The sequence below is a fragment of the Elephantulus edwardii genome, unplaced genomic scaffold, assembly GCF_000299155.1.
Source record: "Elephantulus edwardii isolate Elephantulus edwardi_28Jun2011 unplaced genomic scaffold, EleEdw1.0 scaffold00027, whole genome shotgun sequence".
Classification (NCBI taxonomy): Eukaryota; Metazoa; Chordata; class Mammalia; order Macroscelidea; family Macroscelididae; genus Elephantulus; species Elephantulus edwardii.
Genome location: NW_006399777.1, coordinates 2,003,761 through 2,018,673, shown reverse-complemented (window position 1 = coordinate 2,018,673; position 14,913 = coordinate 2,003,761). Strand labels below are relative to the sequence as shown.

The 14,913-nt window shown below is 51.9% G+C and overlaps 1 protein-coding gene across 3 annotated transcripts in view; it reads left to right on the top strand.

Annotated features, from left to right (window-relative positions):
• Positions 1-5,793, top strand: part of ANKRD28 (ankyrin repeat domain 28) — a 97,853-nt gene extending 92,060 nt beyond the window's left edge. For 2 of the 3 annotated variants that reach the window (XM_006883331.1, XM_006883330.1), the window contains exons 22-28: positions 815-902; positions 988-1,071; positions 1,718-1,863; positions 2,376-2,458; positions 2,848-2,930; positions 3,684-3,775; positions 5,332-5,618. In XM_006883331.1, coding sequence (XP_006883393.1) covers positions 815-902; positions 988-1,071; positions 1,718-1,863; positions 2,376-2,458; positions 2,848-2,930; positions 3,684-3,775; positions 5,332-5,618 — 863 coding nt within the window. Of the gene's footprint in view, positions 1-814; positions 903-987; positions 1,072-1,717; positions 1,864-2,375; positions 2,459-2,847; positions 2,931-3,683; positions 3,776-5,331 lie in introns of all 3 variants that reach the window. The other variant, XM_006883332.1, reaches the window with a different exon arrangement.
• Positions 5,794-14,913: the final 9,120 nt, after the last annotated feature.

The window sequence follows — 14,913 nt, the reverse complement described above, 5'->3', positions numbered from 1 at the left end:
TTTCATAAACATTTACAGAGATTTTGGGCTTCCACTCATTCATTGTGGGCACCCACTTCTAAACAACCTGCCTCCAGAAACTCTGGGGGCTGTGAGAAATGTCAGTAGTTCTAGAAAGGCTTCAGGCCTTTTGTTCATCGGGCCTGACGGGACGGCAGTCAAGAACAACATGTTGGTCAGTCCCGCAACTTTCATTTTAAAATCCACCAGCTGCTCGGCAGGAGGGTGGGCAGTCTCCTCCTGCGCAGTTAACCGCCGCCAAAAACCCGCCGTGGGTCAGCAGTGGGTCGGTTCCAATTTGACAGTTCACCCGACAACATAGTCCCACTAAGCCCTGCGGCCCAGTGATAAGGAACTGTGCTGCCCAGCCAGTGCTCAGTTCAGACCCAGCCCCTGCTCGCGGGGAGAAACACGGGCCCTCCTGGCTCATGTACCGCCCTGGAGGCTCCCACTGGATGGCACATAACGGCATCTAAAAAGACGTCGTTTTAGAAGATGTGCTACACATAAACGTATTTTTTAGGTTTTATTTTCATTTGGTTTCTAGACACTTACTGATTCATCCCCCATCAGTGAATATTGATCTTGTCAACTATAGATCTGTAAGATGCTGCTTCAGTTTAGATCTTGAATTTCATTGTGCTTTGGATTCCAAAGCTGAAAGCAGGGTGTTGTGTGGGTGCAGTGAGCTGGTTACTCAGAAAGATTCTTCTTGTGGGCGTGGTTTACATATGGGGAGGACTCCAGGGCAGTTTGGTTGACTGGTTGCTTTTTGTGGTATTTTTTTAAATCCAATTTGATTTTCCCTATTTAGGTCATGAGACGTGTGTGGAACTTCTGCTGGAGCAGGAAGTCTTTCAGAAGATGGAAGGAAACGCTTTCAATGCGTTACATTGTGCTGTGTAAGTGGGGCTGGCGAGCAGCGCTGACGGGCTCGGTGAGGGGCTCCCTGCCGGGAACGCGACTGACCCCGCTTGCTTTCCGCAGGATAAATGACAACGAGGGTGCTGCTGAGATGTTGATAGATACGTTAGGTGCCAGCATTGTCAACACCACAGACGCGAAAGGAAGGTAGGAGCCCAGCGAGGCACACAGGGTCTCCTGCCCCTGGGGGGACATTTTACTAACCTCTTATGTGGGTGTTTGCATTAAAAGTAGGTTTGAGGAAAAAAGTAGGCTTTTAAAGGGAGCTCTGGTAGCTTAGTGGCAAGAAGCTGCACTGCAATCCCAGAGGTGTGTGGTTCGAATCCACTAGATGCTCTGCTGGAGCAGGAGAGACAGTCTCCTCTGGTACCGGTAAGATCTGATTTGACAGTACACACACACACAAAATAATAATTTTTTTTTTAAAAAAGTAGATGTTTAATTGCAGATATGATTGGTTATAAAACTATTTTTATATTATCAAAGCAACTATTTTATTTTTTAGTCATCCCTCCCTTTAAGGTGTAAAATTGCTGTTTTGTAAGAAGTGTACCTATTATTCAAAGCTATTACTAGAATTAACTGTAGGGTATAACGGTTTTTAATAGGTAGCAAAATTTAGGTCAAGGTTTGTGCCTTTCAAAATCTCCTTGAATGATTGAGTATTATTTTAGATCTGCCCTTATCATACTAAAGCCCTTCCTTTCGGCAGAAGGCTGTGTCCGGGCAGCACCTGCAGTCAGATGCAGAGCCGCGTCCGTTTTTACACTGTGCTTCCGTTTCTGCTCTGCAGGACCCCTCTGCACGCAGCCGCCTTCACAGACCACGTGGAATGTTTACAACTGCTGCTCAGCCATAACGCTCAGGTCAACTCTGCCGACTCCTCTGGGAAGACGCCCTTGATGATGGCTGCAGAGAACGGACAGACAAACACCGTTGGTAAAGAGGCGGTGGCGGGCGGGACTCCCCTCAGAAGGCTGATCGTCTTCTCATTTGAAGTTCGTGTCTTTCCCCCGGAGTATCTCCTCACTCCTGCCGACAGCCCCCGGCTGGTTTGGACGGCAGTGTGTACATGTCATCAGTGGGTGAACCGTGTGCTTCAGGAGCAGGCCAGTGTGGTGGTGCGGTTAGGAGCGCTGGAGCGCCACGGCCTGAGTCCCCTGTATCTTCACTGGGGAAGGAACGGGGATGAGCGACTGTCCTGTAGGGCTGCTGTGAGGGTTCAGGGTTAGTGTCAGCTGACGGCACTCAAACCCGAATGTCGTGAGATAAAGGGCCGTGCTGCCATTGTCTCTCGGTGTCAGCACAGCAGGTCATGCCTGCGACTGAATCACATCCCTCTCACGGGTTACTGCCTTTCTCTCGCACTTGGATTTTTGTCGGAGGGCCGTTTCTGCCTCGGACCTCTGTTCCTCTGCAGTGAGACTTGATGCGCTTTCCCCTTTCCCCAGAGATGCTGGTGAGCAGCGCGAGTGCAGATCTGACTCTACAGGACAGCAGTAAGAACACCGCCCTCCACTTAGCTTGCAGCAAGGTATGTGCACATGCTGAGGACCTGTAGTTACAATAAGCGCGAGCAGCGGGGTTGAAAGCTTTTCCGCTTCATGAAAATGGACAGAGCGAGGGGTGGAGCATCTTGGGCTGCCTCTCAGCCAGTGTTTTGAGCAGACAGTGCCTCGTGAGGCCCAGTTACTAACAAAACCAAGTGGAATCATGAGCCTAAATGCAGAGTCCGTTTCTTTGCTCTTAATCCTTCCCCTCTTCCGTTACTCCCCCACCAGCACATGTGGGCAGATATCCAGAACATTAAGAGAGTTCCCAGCACGTGCATGGTGATGTGCATATCGTACCCACAGGGTGGGGTGGGTTAGCTGTGTCGGGCTGATGGTGGTGCGTCTCTGAGAGTAAATTACGTGATTGTAGGGTCACGAAACTAGTGCCTTGTTAATACTGGAGAAGATAACAGACCGGAACCTCATCAATGCCGCCAACGCCGCCTTGCAAACGTGAGTTACCTGTGCGGTCAGCTGTGGGGGCCGGGGCCAGTGGTCACATGACAGCTGGCCTGTTGACTATGCAGCTTAACATGTGAACTCGTCTCATAGTCAGAAAACAGTTAAAAAGAAGTGTTTCTAACTGACTAAGCACATTTGTAAAATCATCACCATTACAAGTTAAAGGGCATGTTTAAAAGTTTTTAGAAGACGGGAGAAGGTGCTTCCCCCTCACAGCATTTGCTCACATTCAGAGCAGCGCTCGGCTGTGTGTTTATGGAAAGCGGCTGGCTTAGTGCAGAAGACGCGGAAGAGCCGAGCAGCCTCCTTGTGCCTGGGAGCTGACGAAGCTCCGAGTGAAGCACTTTCTTGCCGTGACAGGCGTCTCCAGCCCAACCTGCAGGGTGGAGCCCTTTGTCTTCTCTCTGTTCACTGGCTGTTTTCGCTTTGCAGCCTGGTGAGGAGAGAGATTTCTAATACTGGTTTCTAGCCAGGGGTCATTCTGACCCTGTGAGGCTCCCAGAATTAATCATGAACCTTTAACTCTTCTCAGATATGATTGCCAGCGTTGCTTCTTTACAAAGAAACAACAGAGCGGTTCGGTTAGTTGGTGAAATTTCGTTTAGCCTTGGAAGGGAAGAGAACAGTAGCGTTTGCCTCCCCATTCCCTTCCTCCTTGCTGTTAGAGCTCAGAGCGGCAGGTGTGCATCTGTGTGTGCAGACACGTGTGCCCGGTCATGTTTGTGCGTGTCCTTCTCTCCCTAGCCCTCTGCATGTCGCCGCCCGTAATGGGCTGACCACGGTGGTGCAGGAGCTTCTGGGGAAAGGAGCGAGTGTGCTGGCCGTCGATGAGAATGGTGAGTGAGCTCCGTAGCTGGCTTCCTTGACTGCTCTGGCATCTTACGAGAGGTTTTACCTTGTAATGATCCAAGTAAACTTTTTTTAATTGGTCAAAGGAGAAAGTTGACACGAATATTGAATTGGACTTCCTTTGTGGCAAAAAGATTGAGTGCAAGAGACAAGAAAGCAGGTGAATATTTGAACTGAAAAACTCTGATAGTGTCCATTAAACCAGTGGTGGTGTTTCCTTTTAGCGCATTTGCTGACCTTAGCCAAGGAACTTAGTCCTCCCCTAGATGTTTGTCACAGTCCTGGGTAAGTGTCGGCTCACTAAATCCTGTTCCCTTTTGCCCAGGTGAGAATACCACTATATCGGTTCTCTCCTTTTTTGGTCTGAAATAACGTTTTTGCCCTACAATCAGCAAACAGTCAAGTATTGTTCATGTAACTAATGTTCATAGCAGCGTTATTTACAATCACAAGAACTTGGAAACAGCCCAAATGTCCATCAGCTCACAGATGGATTGAGAAATTGTGGTACCTTCACACGATGCAAATACTGTGCAGCATTCAGGAGCAATAATTTTGAAAAATACTGCATAACATGGAAGAGGCTAGAGAGCACTATACTGAGTGAAGTAGCTCAGTCTCGTTAGGACAAATAATGCATAAGGCCATTATTGTAAAAATAGATGGGTAACTACTGTGATGGTGGATAAAATGTCCAAAGAGGGAAGGGAAGTGAACAGGGGCTTGAGGGTGGGAAGGGGGAGGTCAGGAAAACTTAGACCCACCTGGTGCTCCTCGGGAGAACCCCATGAAGACTCCAGCCTCACCTCACACCCTGCTGGGCAGTGTGCTCGACCCTGCATGGGGCCTCCCACCTGGAGCAGACTCAGTCGCAGTGGGGGACAGGAGTATCTTGGGATGCCTGGACCATCCTGGACAGCCTGGAGATGGTGGCTACTGGCAGCCTGTGGGACTGTCCAGGACCCAGGGTGTCACCTGGTCTGGGCCCCGCTGGCGGGTGTGTGCTTCTCTGCCACGTCTTTCCTGCAGTCGTGGCATCGCCCATCATCTGTCGATGAAAGGGAAGTTTTCAAATTCTCCTCACCTGTTTATCCACGTTCTCCTCAGTGGACTTTCTGTGGACAGTTGACCCCAGAGTAACGTTACCTTGACTTTAGGTTTCTGTCACTGAGCATGTGCCTTCGTCACCGAGTTCTAGCGTGGAAGCCCCTCACGCCTGTGAATGGGCAGTGCGCGCAGCACCCTGAAAGCTGTGCTGCGGTGTGGGCGTGGTGTGCGGGCGCAGGCCCCTCAGTGCACGCAGATGCCCAGAGAAGGGGTGTTAGGAAAGCCTCAGGCGCCCCCGCTTAACCGTTGCTGCTCCCGGCTTCTGTGGCTTTTCCTTCGTTTCAGTAATTGAAAAGTTCTGAGCCGTTCTAGTCGTTTACTGTAAGCTGTCTAACCTGTGTTACATTTAGAATTGGAGAGCTTTGCGCTTGTGCCTTAAGGAACCAGAGCGGTGCATCTCCGGCTGTGTTACTGGTGCATTCTGTCTCCCCTCCAGGCTACACCCCAGCCTTGGCCTGTGCTCCCAACAAGGACGTGGCCGACTGTCTGGCCCTCATTTTGGCCACCATGATGCCTGTCTCATCCAGCAGCCCCTTATCGTCCCTGACATTCAACTCCATTAACCGCTACACCAACACCTCAAAGACAGTCAGCTTCGAAGCGCTGCCCCTCGTGAGGAGCGAGCCGAGTTCCTGTTGCACTTTCAACAACATTGGTGGCGAGCAGGACTACCTGTACACGGACGTGGACGAGCTCAACGACTCGGACTCCGAGACCTACTGAGGCCGCGGCGGCTGACGACGTGCAGACCGCGCGCTCACAGGAGCTCCAGACTGCGCTGTCTCTGCGAACGGGGCGCTTTGTCATTCACAGATTCTCCCCACGGCAGGATCGCAGCGTGAACAAATGTAGGAGACGTAAGGACATTAGGAAGGAAGAGGAATTGTAAAGGCACGTTTTGCAGAAGGAACTGCTAGAGAGTCTGGACAGCCTTGCCAAGAGCAGGGCGTCGTGGTGTCACTGCTCTGTGGAATTGCTTCTGACTCAGCAGTGCCAGGAGTCGGTGGGACACTGCAGCCCAGTCTGCTTATGTAAACAACACTGTTAGGAGGAGAGACGCGCACACTAAATTTACAGCGGATTAGTAAATCTACGGCTAACCCGAAAGGCAATAAACGTTTGGGACAGTCGGCACCCTGTGCACAGCACATTGCCAAAGGACCAAATAATACAGAGCTGGGGTTTTTAAATAAAATTCCGTTTTGTGGAAATCAATGTAGGTGAAATGAGACAAAACCTAATCCAAACTTTAATATTTGAAAATAAGAGTGAGATTTGGTTTTAAATGTTGATTCTTTTTTTTTAAAAGAAAACATCTGGAGCCTTCCATGCTGTATTAAACCATGAGAGAAAGCAGATGTATTTTTACATTTTGTTTCTTTTACATAAAAATTTTTAAATTCCAACTTTTCTAATACGAGGATTGAAAGCCAGCCAACTGAGTGCAGTCAGGGGGGACATCTTTGGGCCTGGCCTGTTAGCATTGCCCAGGTTTTAATGGTTTGTGTCTGAAATTCAGCTCTTTAAAGTCCTGAAAGAACAGAAGACGTTCCCTGTCTTGCAGCTCAGCAGTCCTGGGGAATGGAGTTCCCACCTGGCTGCCCTGCATGGCACACCCCCCTTCAGGATCCCCTGCCTCTACAGTGGGCTGCGAGTTTGTTTATTTGATTTTTATTTGATTTGAAAAATGAAGAATCAAAAGGAGAGAGAAAAATCCCTTGATAATAATCGTAAGTGAAACCCGTCAGGTCTCGTGGAAGGCGCTGCTGCACTGGGCAGCATTCAGGACCCTCGGGGGCCTGTTCAGATGTCCATTTGGTAACACGCTGCTGCTCCTGGGGTGAGACCCGTGTGTGAAGCCTGGGCGGCCACCCTTCCTGATAGGAACGGAGGGAGGGACGGCGAGTGTCCAGGCTGTGAGGGGGTGATCGCCGTGGCCCTGCTCTTCCTGTGAGAGGGACTCGGCGTGTGGGATCTGACGAGTTCAGGTCCGTTCCGGAACTGCAGTGAGACTATATGCCCAATGACATTTTATGCTTTTTGTATCGTGAAACTGGAAACTTTATGACACTGTAAATTACCAGCTGGTTTTTCTGAATATAAAGTGTGAAAACAGAACAGTATTTTGATCTATTTGATAATTTTGTGGGGTTTTTGAAGAATTAATGAGCATGTACATAGGAATAGTGACTGCTTGAATACTGTATTTACTTGCACTCTTTCCGTACATCAAGATTCCTGTATATTTTAGAGTATAATAAAAACACAGATGTGAGTTGTATTTAATGAATAATGTATTTGTATCTGTGTATATTATCTAAAAACTATAAAGTTTCTAGGGCATTGACTACTAGATTTTAAGCATTTTTCTAAAATAATTACAGAAATTATAATTCCATCTTTTCTTTATAATATAAAGGAATCATGATGAACCCTGCCTAATTATTAGTGGTAGGAGGCGCGATGCATTTTACAGCCACTGGACTACATTTTCTATGAAACCTTTTGAGAGAAAAACAAGAGGACCTTCACGTCTACATCGGCATGCTTTCCTTTCCTCTTAGGAACTCTCTTCAGAATTCCTGAGGGAATTTTCTAGAATCTACCTGAGGTTCATGCAGTCTAACCTCTTCCCCAGTGCAGGAGTCCCTTCTCCAAGGTGACTTCCATCCTGACCACTTGCAGCGACTACCTCACCACGCAGTCCACTCAGTTCTCGAGCAGCTGTCCCTCTTAGAAAGCTCTTCCTTAAATGGAATTGCAGCCTCTCTCCTGGTGACTTCTGCCCAGGGGCCCCAGCTGACCTCAGAAAGAACCCCAAGAATGTTGGAAAGGCAAATCTTGGGCCCTCTGCCATGTCTTCTCTTTAAAGGATGCTTGGAGCGATTTCCAGAAAGGTTCATTAGACACACTGGTAGAGTCATCACAGCTGATGGAAGCCAAGCTGTAGCTGAGAGGAACAGGCTGGTTTTCCGTTCTGCACATACCAGGACTTGGCCTCAGTCACGCAGCTGCAGACGACGGTGTTCCTGGAAGTGTTAGTGAGGGGGCTCTTGGCAGTTGGAAGCCCTCTAAGAAGCAGCTGTTTGATTGCTGTGTGACTGCATCCTGTGAGAGTCCGTCCCCCAGCTCGATCCAGCTACCTCTCTCTTAGTCTTCAGCTGAGGAGGGGAAACTCCAATCTCCTGTCTGAACTAGGATTTGGACAGCACTGGTGGTGTCGGCGCGAGCCCAGCTCAGGGCACTCCATCCGTCGTGTGCACCCCCTTCACGCGGCACAGCGTCGGGCCTTTCTCTGTAGACAGTGCTACCAGGATCTTATCCTCACACAGAAGGAAAAGCCTGTTTGCTTGTTGAACCTCTGCATGGAAGGTGGCATCCGAAATAGCTGATCTGTAATACCGACTTCTGCACTTAGGACTACTTCAGGTAAATAAACGGTGGTGATGGCAAATGGTCTCCTGTATCCAGACACTCCGTTCAGACAGTGCCATTGAATTAGAAAACCCAGGAGTCAAATATTCAGGAGGCCTCCGAGTGTAGCTGTAAATTTCGGGTTTAATTTGGCCTATATTGGACCTTTTACTGAAATAAAGCTTTTTAATGAAATTAATCAAGTGTATTTCTCTTTCCTATACCAATTTTTTAACTCCTTGTATCTTAAAATCTGTAACCAGTATTCATTTATTACTGTTTTCAAGCATAGTTTCTGTTCATAACTTTCTTAATGGAATCATTTTAATGCTGTTTTCAAATTTAGACGAAACTATCTAAATGGACATTTGAAATAATACTGACTGGAATGTTTATTGCATGTCTGCTTCTTGCTCGAGGATTGGCTTGGGAGAAGTAGAAAGTACAGTTGAGGTAGGGAGTGAATTACCAAGGCAGGCCAGAGAATAACAGAACTGCCTCTGGTGCTCGTGGGACACATTTCTGGGCAAGGTGACATTTAAGCTAGATACTGAAGAACAAACTGGGACAGGTAGAGGGGAAATGGCATTCTAGAAGATGATATAACCGGTGATAGAAATAGAACTATGTGCTGGGGCAGGTGTAGCGGGTTTTAATAACCTTGCTCCAAACAGCCTGCAGGTAGGAAGGACGCAGGTGCCCGCACAGCATTTGCCGGGTCCCAGGTGAGGGCTTGGGTACATCCCCAGTCCCCGCAGCTGTGGGAGGTGGTGTGGTGTTTATGCCACTTCCCAGGAAATCAGAATCACTCCTCACAGGTGACTCGGCCACCGTTGTCTGCGTTCAGATCGTCTTTGAAATCAGCCGTGATGTTAGAGTTGGGCGCACACGTGACTAGGAAATTTTGGGGGCCCCTTTAGTTTTCTTTTTAGAAGAAATAAATGTGGTCGATGCAGATGTTTCCTGACCTCCCATGTCCAGTGAGGGTGTGGCACGGTCGGGGTCCTTGCAGCCTCACAGTGCACACCCCACAGTGCCCCGTCAGGGTCTCTGCAGCATCACAGACAGTTCGCCCCAGAGGGCCCCAAGTTTGGCTTACTGCAGCCTCATGGTGTGTTTCCCACAGTCCCGATGCCGGGTTCCTGCAGCCTTGGTGCACGCCCTACAGGGCCGCAGGTCCAGATCAATGCAGCCTCACTGTGTACCCCACGAGGTCCCAGGTTGGGGTTCCTGTGACCTCACGGTGCGCCCTGCGGGGCCCCAAGGCTGTGGCTCTCTGGGGAGCACATTGCCACATCATTCTCACATGCAGTGGTTGGTAAATTTAAACCTCTGGTCTTTTTAAGTTTATAACAGCTCACTTTAACCACTGCACCACCAAGGTACAGTGGTTAAAACAGGAAAGACTCACACACCCCCGTGACATGGCTTGGCAAGGCAGGTACCATGACGTTGCTTGTGGCTGCATGTGCCCAAGTGCCCACAGTCAAACTGAGTCAGGGCCAGCTGGCGGGACCTACCACCAGCCCCGGTCAGCGGTGACCCTCCTGGATAAGCCCATCTGCGTCTCACTCAGGCTGGGCCTGTACAGGATTACAGAAGTCAGCCAAAGGGCCAGCTTGGTGGGCACAGTAACAAGGTGGGCGAGCCTCAACAGACAGGCGGTGCTGGCCCCGGTGCCTCACGTCACCACGGTGGCAGGGCCCAGCGTCACCCAAGTGAGGCTAAGCACTGCTCTTGGAGGGAACATGCCTTGAGTTTAGTTTCCATGATTCCCGAGCCTTTGGACGATGAGGAACCAGGGGGTGGCTTGTTTTCAGTTCATTGTGGGCATGCTCAGTGGTTTGCACTTTCTGAATATCGCCTCCCTGGGTGGTTCAGGGGTCCAGCAAGAAAATTCAGGGACCAGAACAATACCTTAAATCAGAAATTTGTCTGTGGCAAGGCCTCTTGCCAATCCAGTATCAAAGCAGTATCGCCAAGTCTCCTGATCTAACGGGATGTAGAAAAAACAGCCTGCTGGTCAGGAGCAACTACTGACCTCTTAGAAGATAAGGGAAAGACTGTTGATAATAAGACACGTTCAGATCTACAGGATGGGCTCCCCACCTCCTCGCCAGCACTGCGTCTATCTTGACATGTTCTAATCTACAGGCCGGGCTCACCACCTCACCTCGCCAGCACTGAGTCTGTCTGGACACGTTCTAATAGGCCATGTCATGGCATTTTCCATTGCTTGCTGTGCCTCTGAAAATTGGACAGTGACTAAGGAAGACGGAAGAAGAATCTGTGCTTGTTAATTGTGACGTTGGAGAAGAACACGGAGTATCTCGTGGACTTGGAAAAGGACAAGCAAGTCTGCCTTGGAGGAAGTGTAAGCGGGGTGCTTCTCAAAGAAGCTTCATCGCACTGCTGGGGTCATGTGAGGAGGGGCCAGGCCTCGGGAAAAGACGACACGCTGAGAAGGGTGGAGGGTCGGACATCAGGAGGAAGGGCCTCATAGACGCAGGGATCGGCTCGAGCGTGGTGGAGCACCCGTCACAGCAGCACAGGTCAGATCTGTAACGCGCTTTCTCACTTAGGATGATGTTCGTCAATAAATACGTAAAACAATGTCATAGTAAATAAAATATGGCGCCCCGCCCCGTGGCCTCGTAGTTTCCATTCTAAGACATTGACTAGACTCTGGATTTAAAACGGAAGCCAGAGCCAGATCTAGTTTGGTTTGGTTTTTATTTTAATGAAAGTGTACAGAGACTTTGGATTTGCATTTATTCATTGTTGCACTTTTCTCCCTGCCCTCCCCTCCCTCCAGTTCACTTTTTTCTTTGAAAAGTAAAAAAAAAAAACAAAACCAACTCAACTCTTTTACTGTTGTACAATCCCCGCCCCAGGCCACTCTACTGTACAGCTTTCATTCTGGACTCTTGTCGTGAGATCTAGTTTAAAAATACTCATTAATAATAGCTGTATCAACTCCCTTACGTGAACATACGTAATACACAAACACAGGCCATGTGCGCGTGGGTAGCTCTGAGCCCTGGTGGCCTGGTCTATGGGAAGCCACACTGGTCACCCAAGGACGGCACCTCTCTGGTGTTTCACACCCGACCCATCACAGTGAACCCCCAGTTCCCAGGCAGCTGCTAGCCAGGCAGAACCAGCTCACACTGGTTCCTGGGGGCTTTGCCATCCTCCCAGGCAATGGGACCGACCTGCTGGGACAGGGGCTTGAACCCCTGTCCACAGACTGCACTGCGCACCATCCCGTAGTAAGTGATGCTCACAGGCCCATAAACCTGCAGAACCAGCCTTGAGAGACTGGATGTGTCCACAGCTGACCTCCTCGCCCTCCCTGGGCGGCCAGTTCAGAAAACCCACCCTCAGGTGGTGGCTGGGGGGCCGTGTGTGCACTGGAGTAACACAGCTGTGGGCTGCCCCCCCGCGAGGGTGGGCATGGGGCCTCCATCCTCCCCCAGGCCTTTCCAGCACCTCTCATCTCCAGAGCCTGTCACGGGTTCACATGGTGGGAAAGACGGGGAGGACTGTTGAGAACAAGGGCGGAAGTGACGGGCGAGGAGTCAGAAGCTCACGGTTCTAACCCCCCAGCCTCTGCTCCCAGGCAGTTTGCAGCCTCGGAAAACGCCCCAGAGGGCAGCTAGGGGTCATTTCCAATGCCACAAACGGCTTTGTCTCCAACGCCTGCCATGAGACCTTTCCTTCCCGCGTGATGTGACGTGGTTGCAGGGAGTGGGCACAGTGCCCGGTGAGCCTTTGAGGACACACTGGCAGCAGGTGGACCTGGGAACTGGCTTCCCGAGCCAGGTGCCCGGAGGGAATTCTGCTCTGAGGAAACAGGCCTGGTGGACAGTTATGGGCCTCGGTTCACCAACCTCTGTCTCCCTTCTCCAGGTCACAGGGCCCAGGGGTCCCGGGAGCTCCACCTTCCCCTCTCTCGGTCCCCAATTCTTGGGTCCAGGCTAAGCCTGTGGTTTTCTGACCCAATGGGAACGTGTGACAAAGTGTGACAGTCAAGAACATTCGACAGCGCCCCGAGCCAGCGGTCAGTGCAGGGTGGGCGTGGGGTTGGCACACAGTGGGCACGAGGTCAGCACAGGGTGGGCGTGGGGTGGGCACAGGCCCCAAGCAAAAACCCCGCAGGCCGCCTCTGACCTCCCGGGAGTGGAGAGAGGCCTTTCCTTGGGGATCTGACCGGAAGGAAGGAATGAAGCCCAAACTGGGGTAACTGTTTTTATTGTAATGGGGGAACGTGTCTGCTGAAGACGCAGGAACAGTGCAGAAGGGGTCGGGATGGGGGGTGAGGAAGGGGGACGAGGAGGGGGAGGACAACGAGGCGAGGGGGAGTGGGCCCTTGGGAACTAGGAGACTGTCCAGAACCCCCTGAGCTTCCGGATCCAGCCAGGCCTGAAGCACCTGCTTCGTGACTGGCGGCTCCGGCCCCTCGGAGGTGACAGCCATCATGCTTGTTCTAAGTGACCAGGTCAGGGGACGGGGAGCTGAGCTCTGTGCTGCCAACCTGAAGGCTCTCCCGTCATGGAGCACAAGGCCCTGGGGCGTCCCGTCCCCCAGCCGGTTGCCACTTGATGTCCCGTCACTGTGACGGTCACAGATGCCCCTGGCGTCCTGAATTTGAGGCACAGCTGACGAAGCGTGGCTGTCCCTGAAATTGCTGACTCCTTTCTCGCTGGGCTCCTGGCACCTGGTGGCCACCAGCACCGCTGCCAGTCCCCGTTTCCACTGGAGAAGCTGCTGTTTCTGTGTGGTCAGGGACAGCTCCAGGGGCTCTGCTCACAAAGGCAGGGGGTGTATCCAGCCGGTGCTTCCTAAACCTTTCCCGTGTCAGTGAAGCCGTAAGGGCCGGATTCTCTGATCTGAGGCATCCCGGCACGGGACACGGAGAAGCATTTTCAGAATCGTCTGGGGTTCTGGGCAGGGAAGCGGCATGGGCGGCCACCACCACATCCGGAGCTCTGGCCAGCCTGCCAGCTCACTGCTCCCGGCCACCCACCCCGCGTCACAAGGGCTGCCCCAGGGCTTCCCCGGAAATTCCAGGCCTGAGTCAGGGTCAACGAGACGGAGCCACCCTCGTGTGAGAACACGGCGGCTCAAGGTCAAGATGGTCCAGTGTCCACACAGGGATGGGTAAACTGAGGCCCAGGACGGGAGTCTAGATCCTGTGCCCTGCTGGCCGAGTCGTAAGGCCCTGCACGGCCAACCCAAAGGCAGGTGGTTCAAATCCACCAGCTGCTTAGAGAAGAAAGATGGGCAGTCTCCTCCCATGTGATTTACAGCCTCTGAGAACCCGCTGGCCAGGGGCCAGTTCTGACTCGATGGTGATGAGTTGTGTTAAAGCCCAGGACTGGAGGAGAAAAACGTTTGTTTCCTACCGTTCTGTCTGTATGTGGATACACAGCTTTAAAGAAAATAAAAACAAGCCTTGAGAAGGAGAGAAAACTAAATTGGCCCAGTGGTTACGAGGCAGACTAGAGGGCCGTGGACTTGACTTATATTGTCTTAACAGGAGCTAGGCATGGAGTAAAAATCCCTCTTAGAAATCCCTCAATGGCCTGCAGCCTGGATGTCCTTGCCACTCTGAGTACAGTGTGTGGACAGTCATCTTCTCCCAAGGTGACTCTTCATCAGGGACTGCATGTGGGGGGTGGCCCCCGCACCATCCTTGTGGAGTGCTCTAAGACCTGGGAACAATTAGGAAAGGACTGGGCCACGCCGGCAGGGACAGAAGTTCTGTGCCTGCACACTGACCACTCCAGGCTCACCACTCTCCAAAGGCCGGGCATCTTTAGAGCCCTTGCCCCCATCCTCCAGCCATGCCCCAGCTGCCAGGCTGACAGACGCCCTGCAACGCTCCAGGACAGGGCAGCACTGTCCGCGGGTGCCCTGGGCCGTCAACTGCATGGAAGCATCTTGCTCCCATCGAGCCACTGGTGGTCAAAGCTAGCGTGACTGACTGCAGGCCTCGGGCCTGGGCGTGACACGGGGAGAAAGAATGTATTACTCACAACTTCCCATCGCTGCCCTTTGGCCGAGGAGTTTTCCAGTCCTCCGCTCCCCCTGGGGCCCTGCTTTCTTTCCAGTCCCGCTGCTTGCTGATGGAAAGGCAGCTGTGGAAAAGGTCTCCCGATTTTTAAAGCTGCTTCGCAGTGGCCACTTGTGGAATGCTGATGGTGCCGTTGCCCCTAGTTGATCTGGGCGGAGTTCTGGCCCACATGCGGGAGGGGTTCGGGGCAGCCCTGAGCCCCAGTGTGGTGCCCACGTCAGAAGGAATGGCCCAACTGCCCAGCCTGTGGTGTGCGACAGGCACCGCATTTATTGTCTGGGGTCTGAAAGCTGCGAGCGAGGAGGCTGGACGAAGGAGTAGCTGGTAAGAGAGAAATGTGACAACAGCAAAGGCGGCTCGGTGATGCCTCCCCGGGTGCCTGCGCCTCCTTGTGTGTTTCCAGGAGTTCCCAGCGTGGGACCTGGGCCCCCAGCGCTTCCTGCCCTTGCATCCGAGAGGGGCACTCCGGACCTGTGGCCTCTGGAAGGGCCCACACGGGGGCCAGTGTCCACCACATACTCTCCC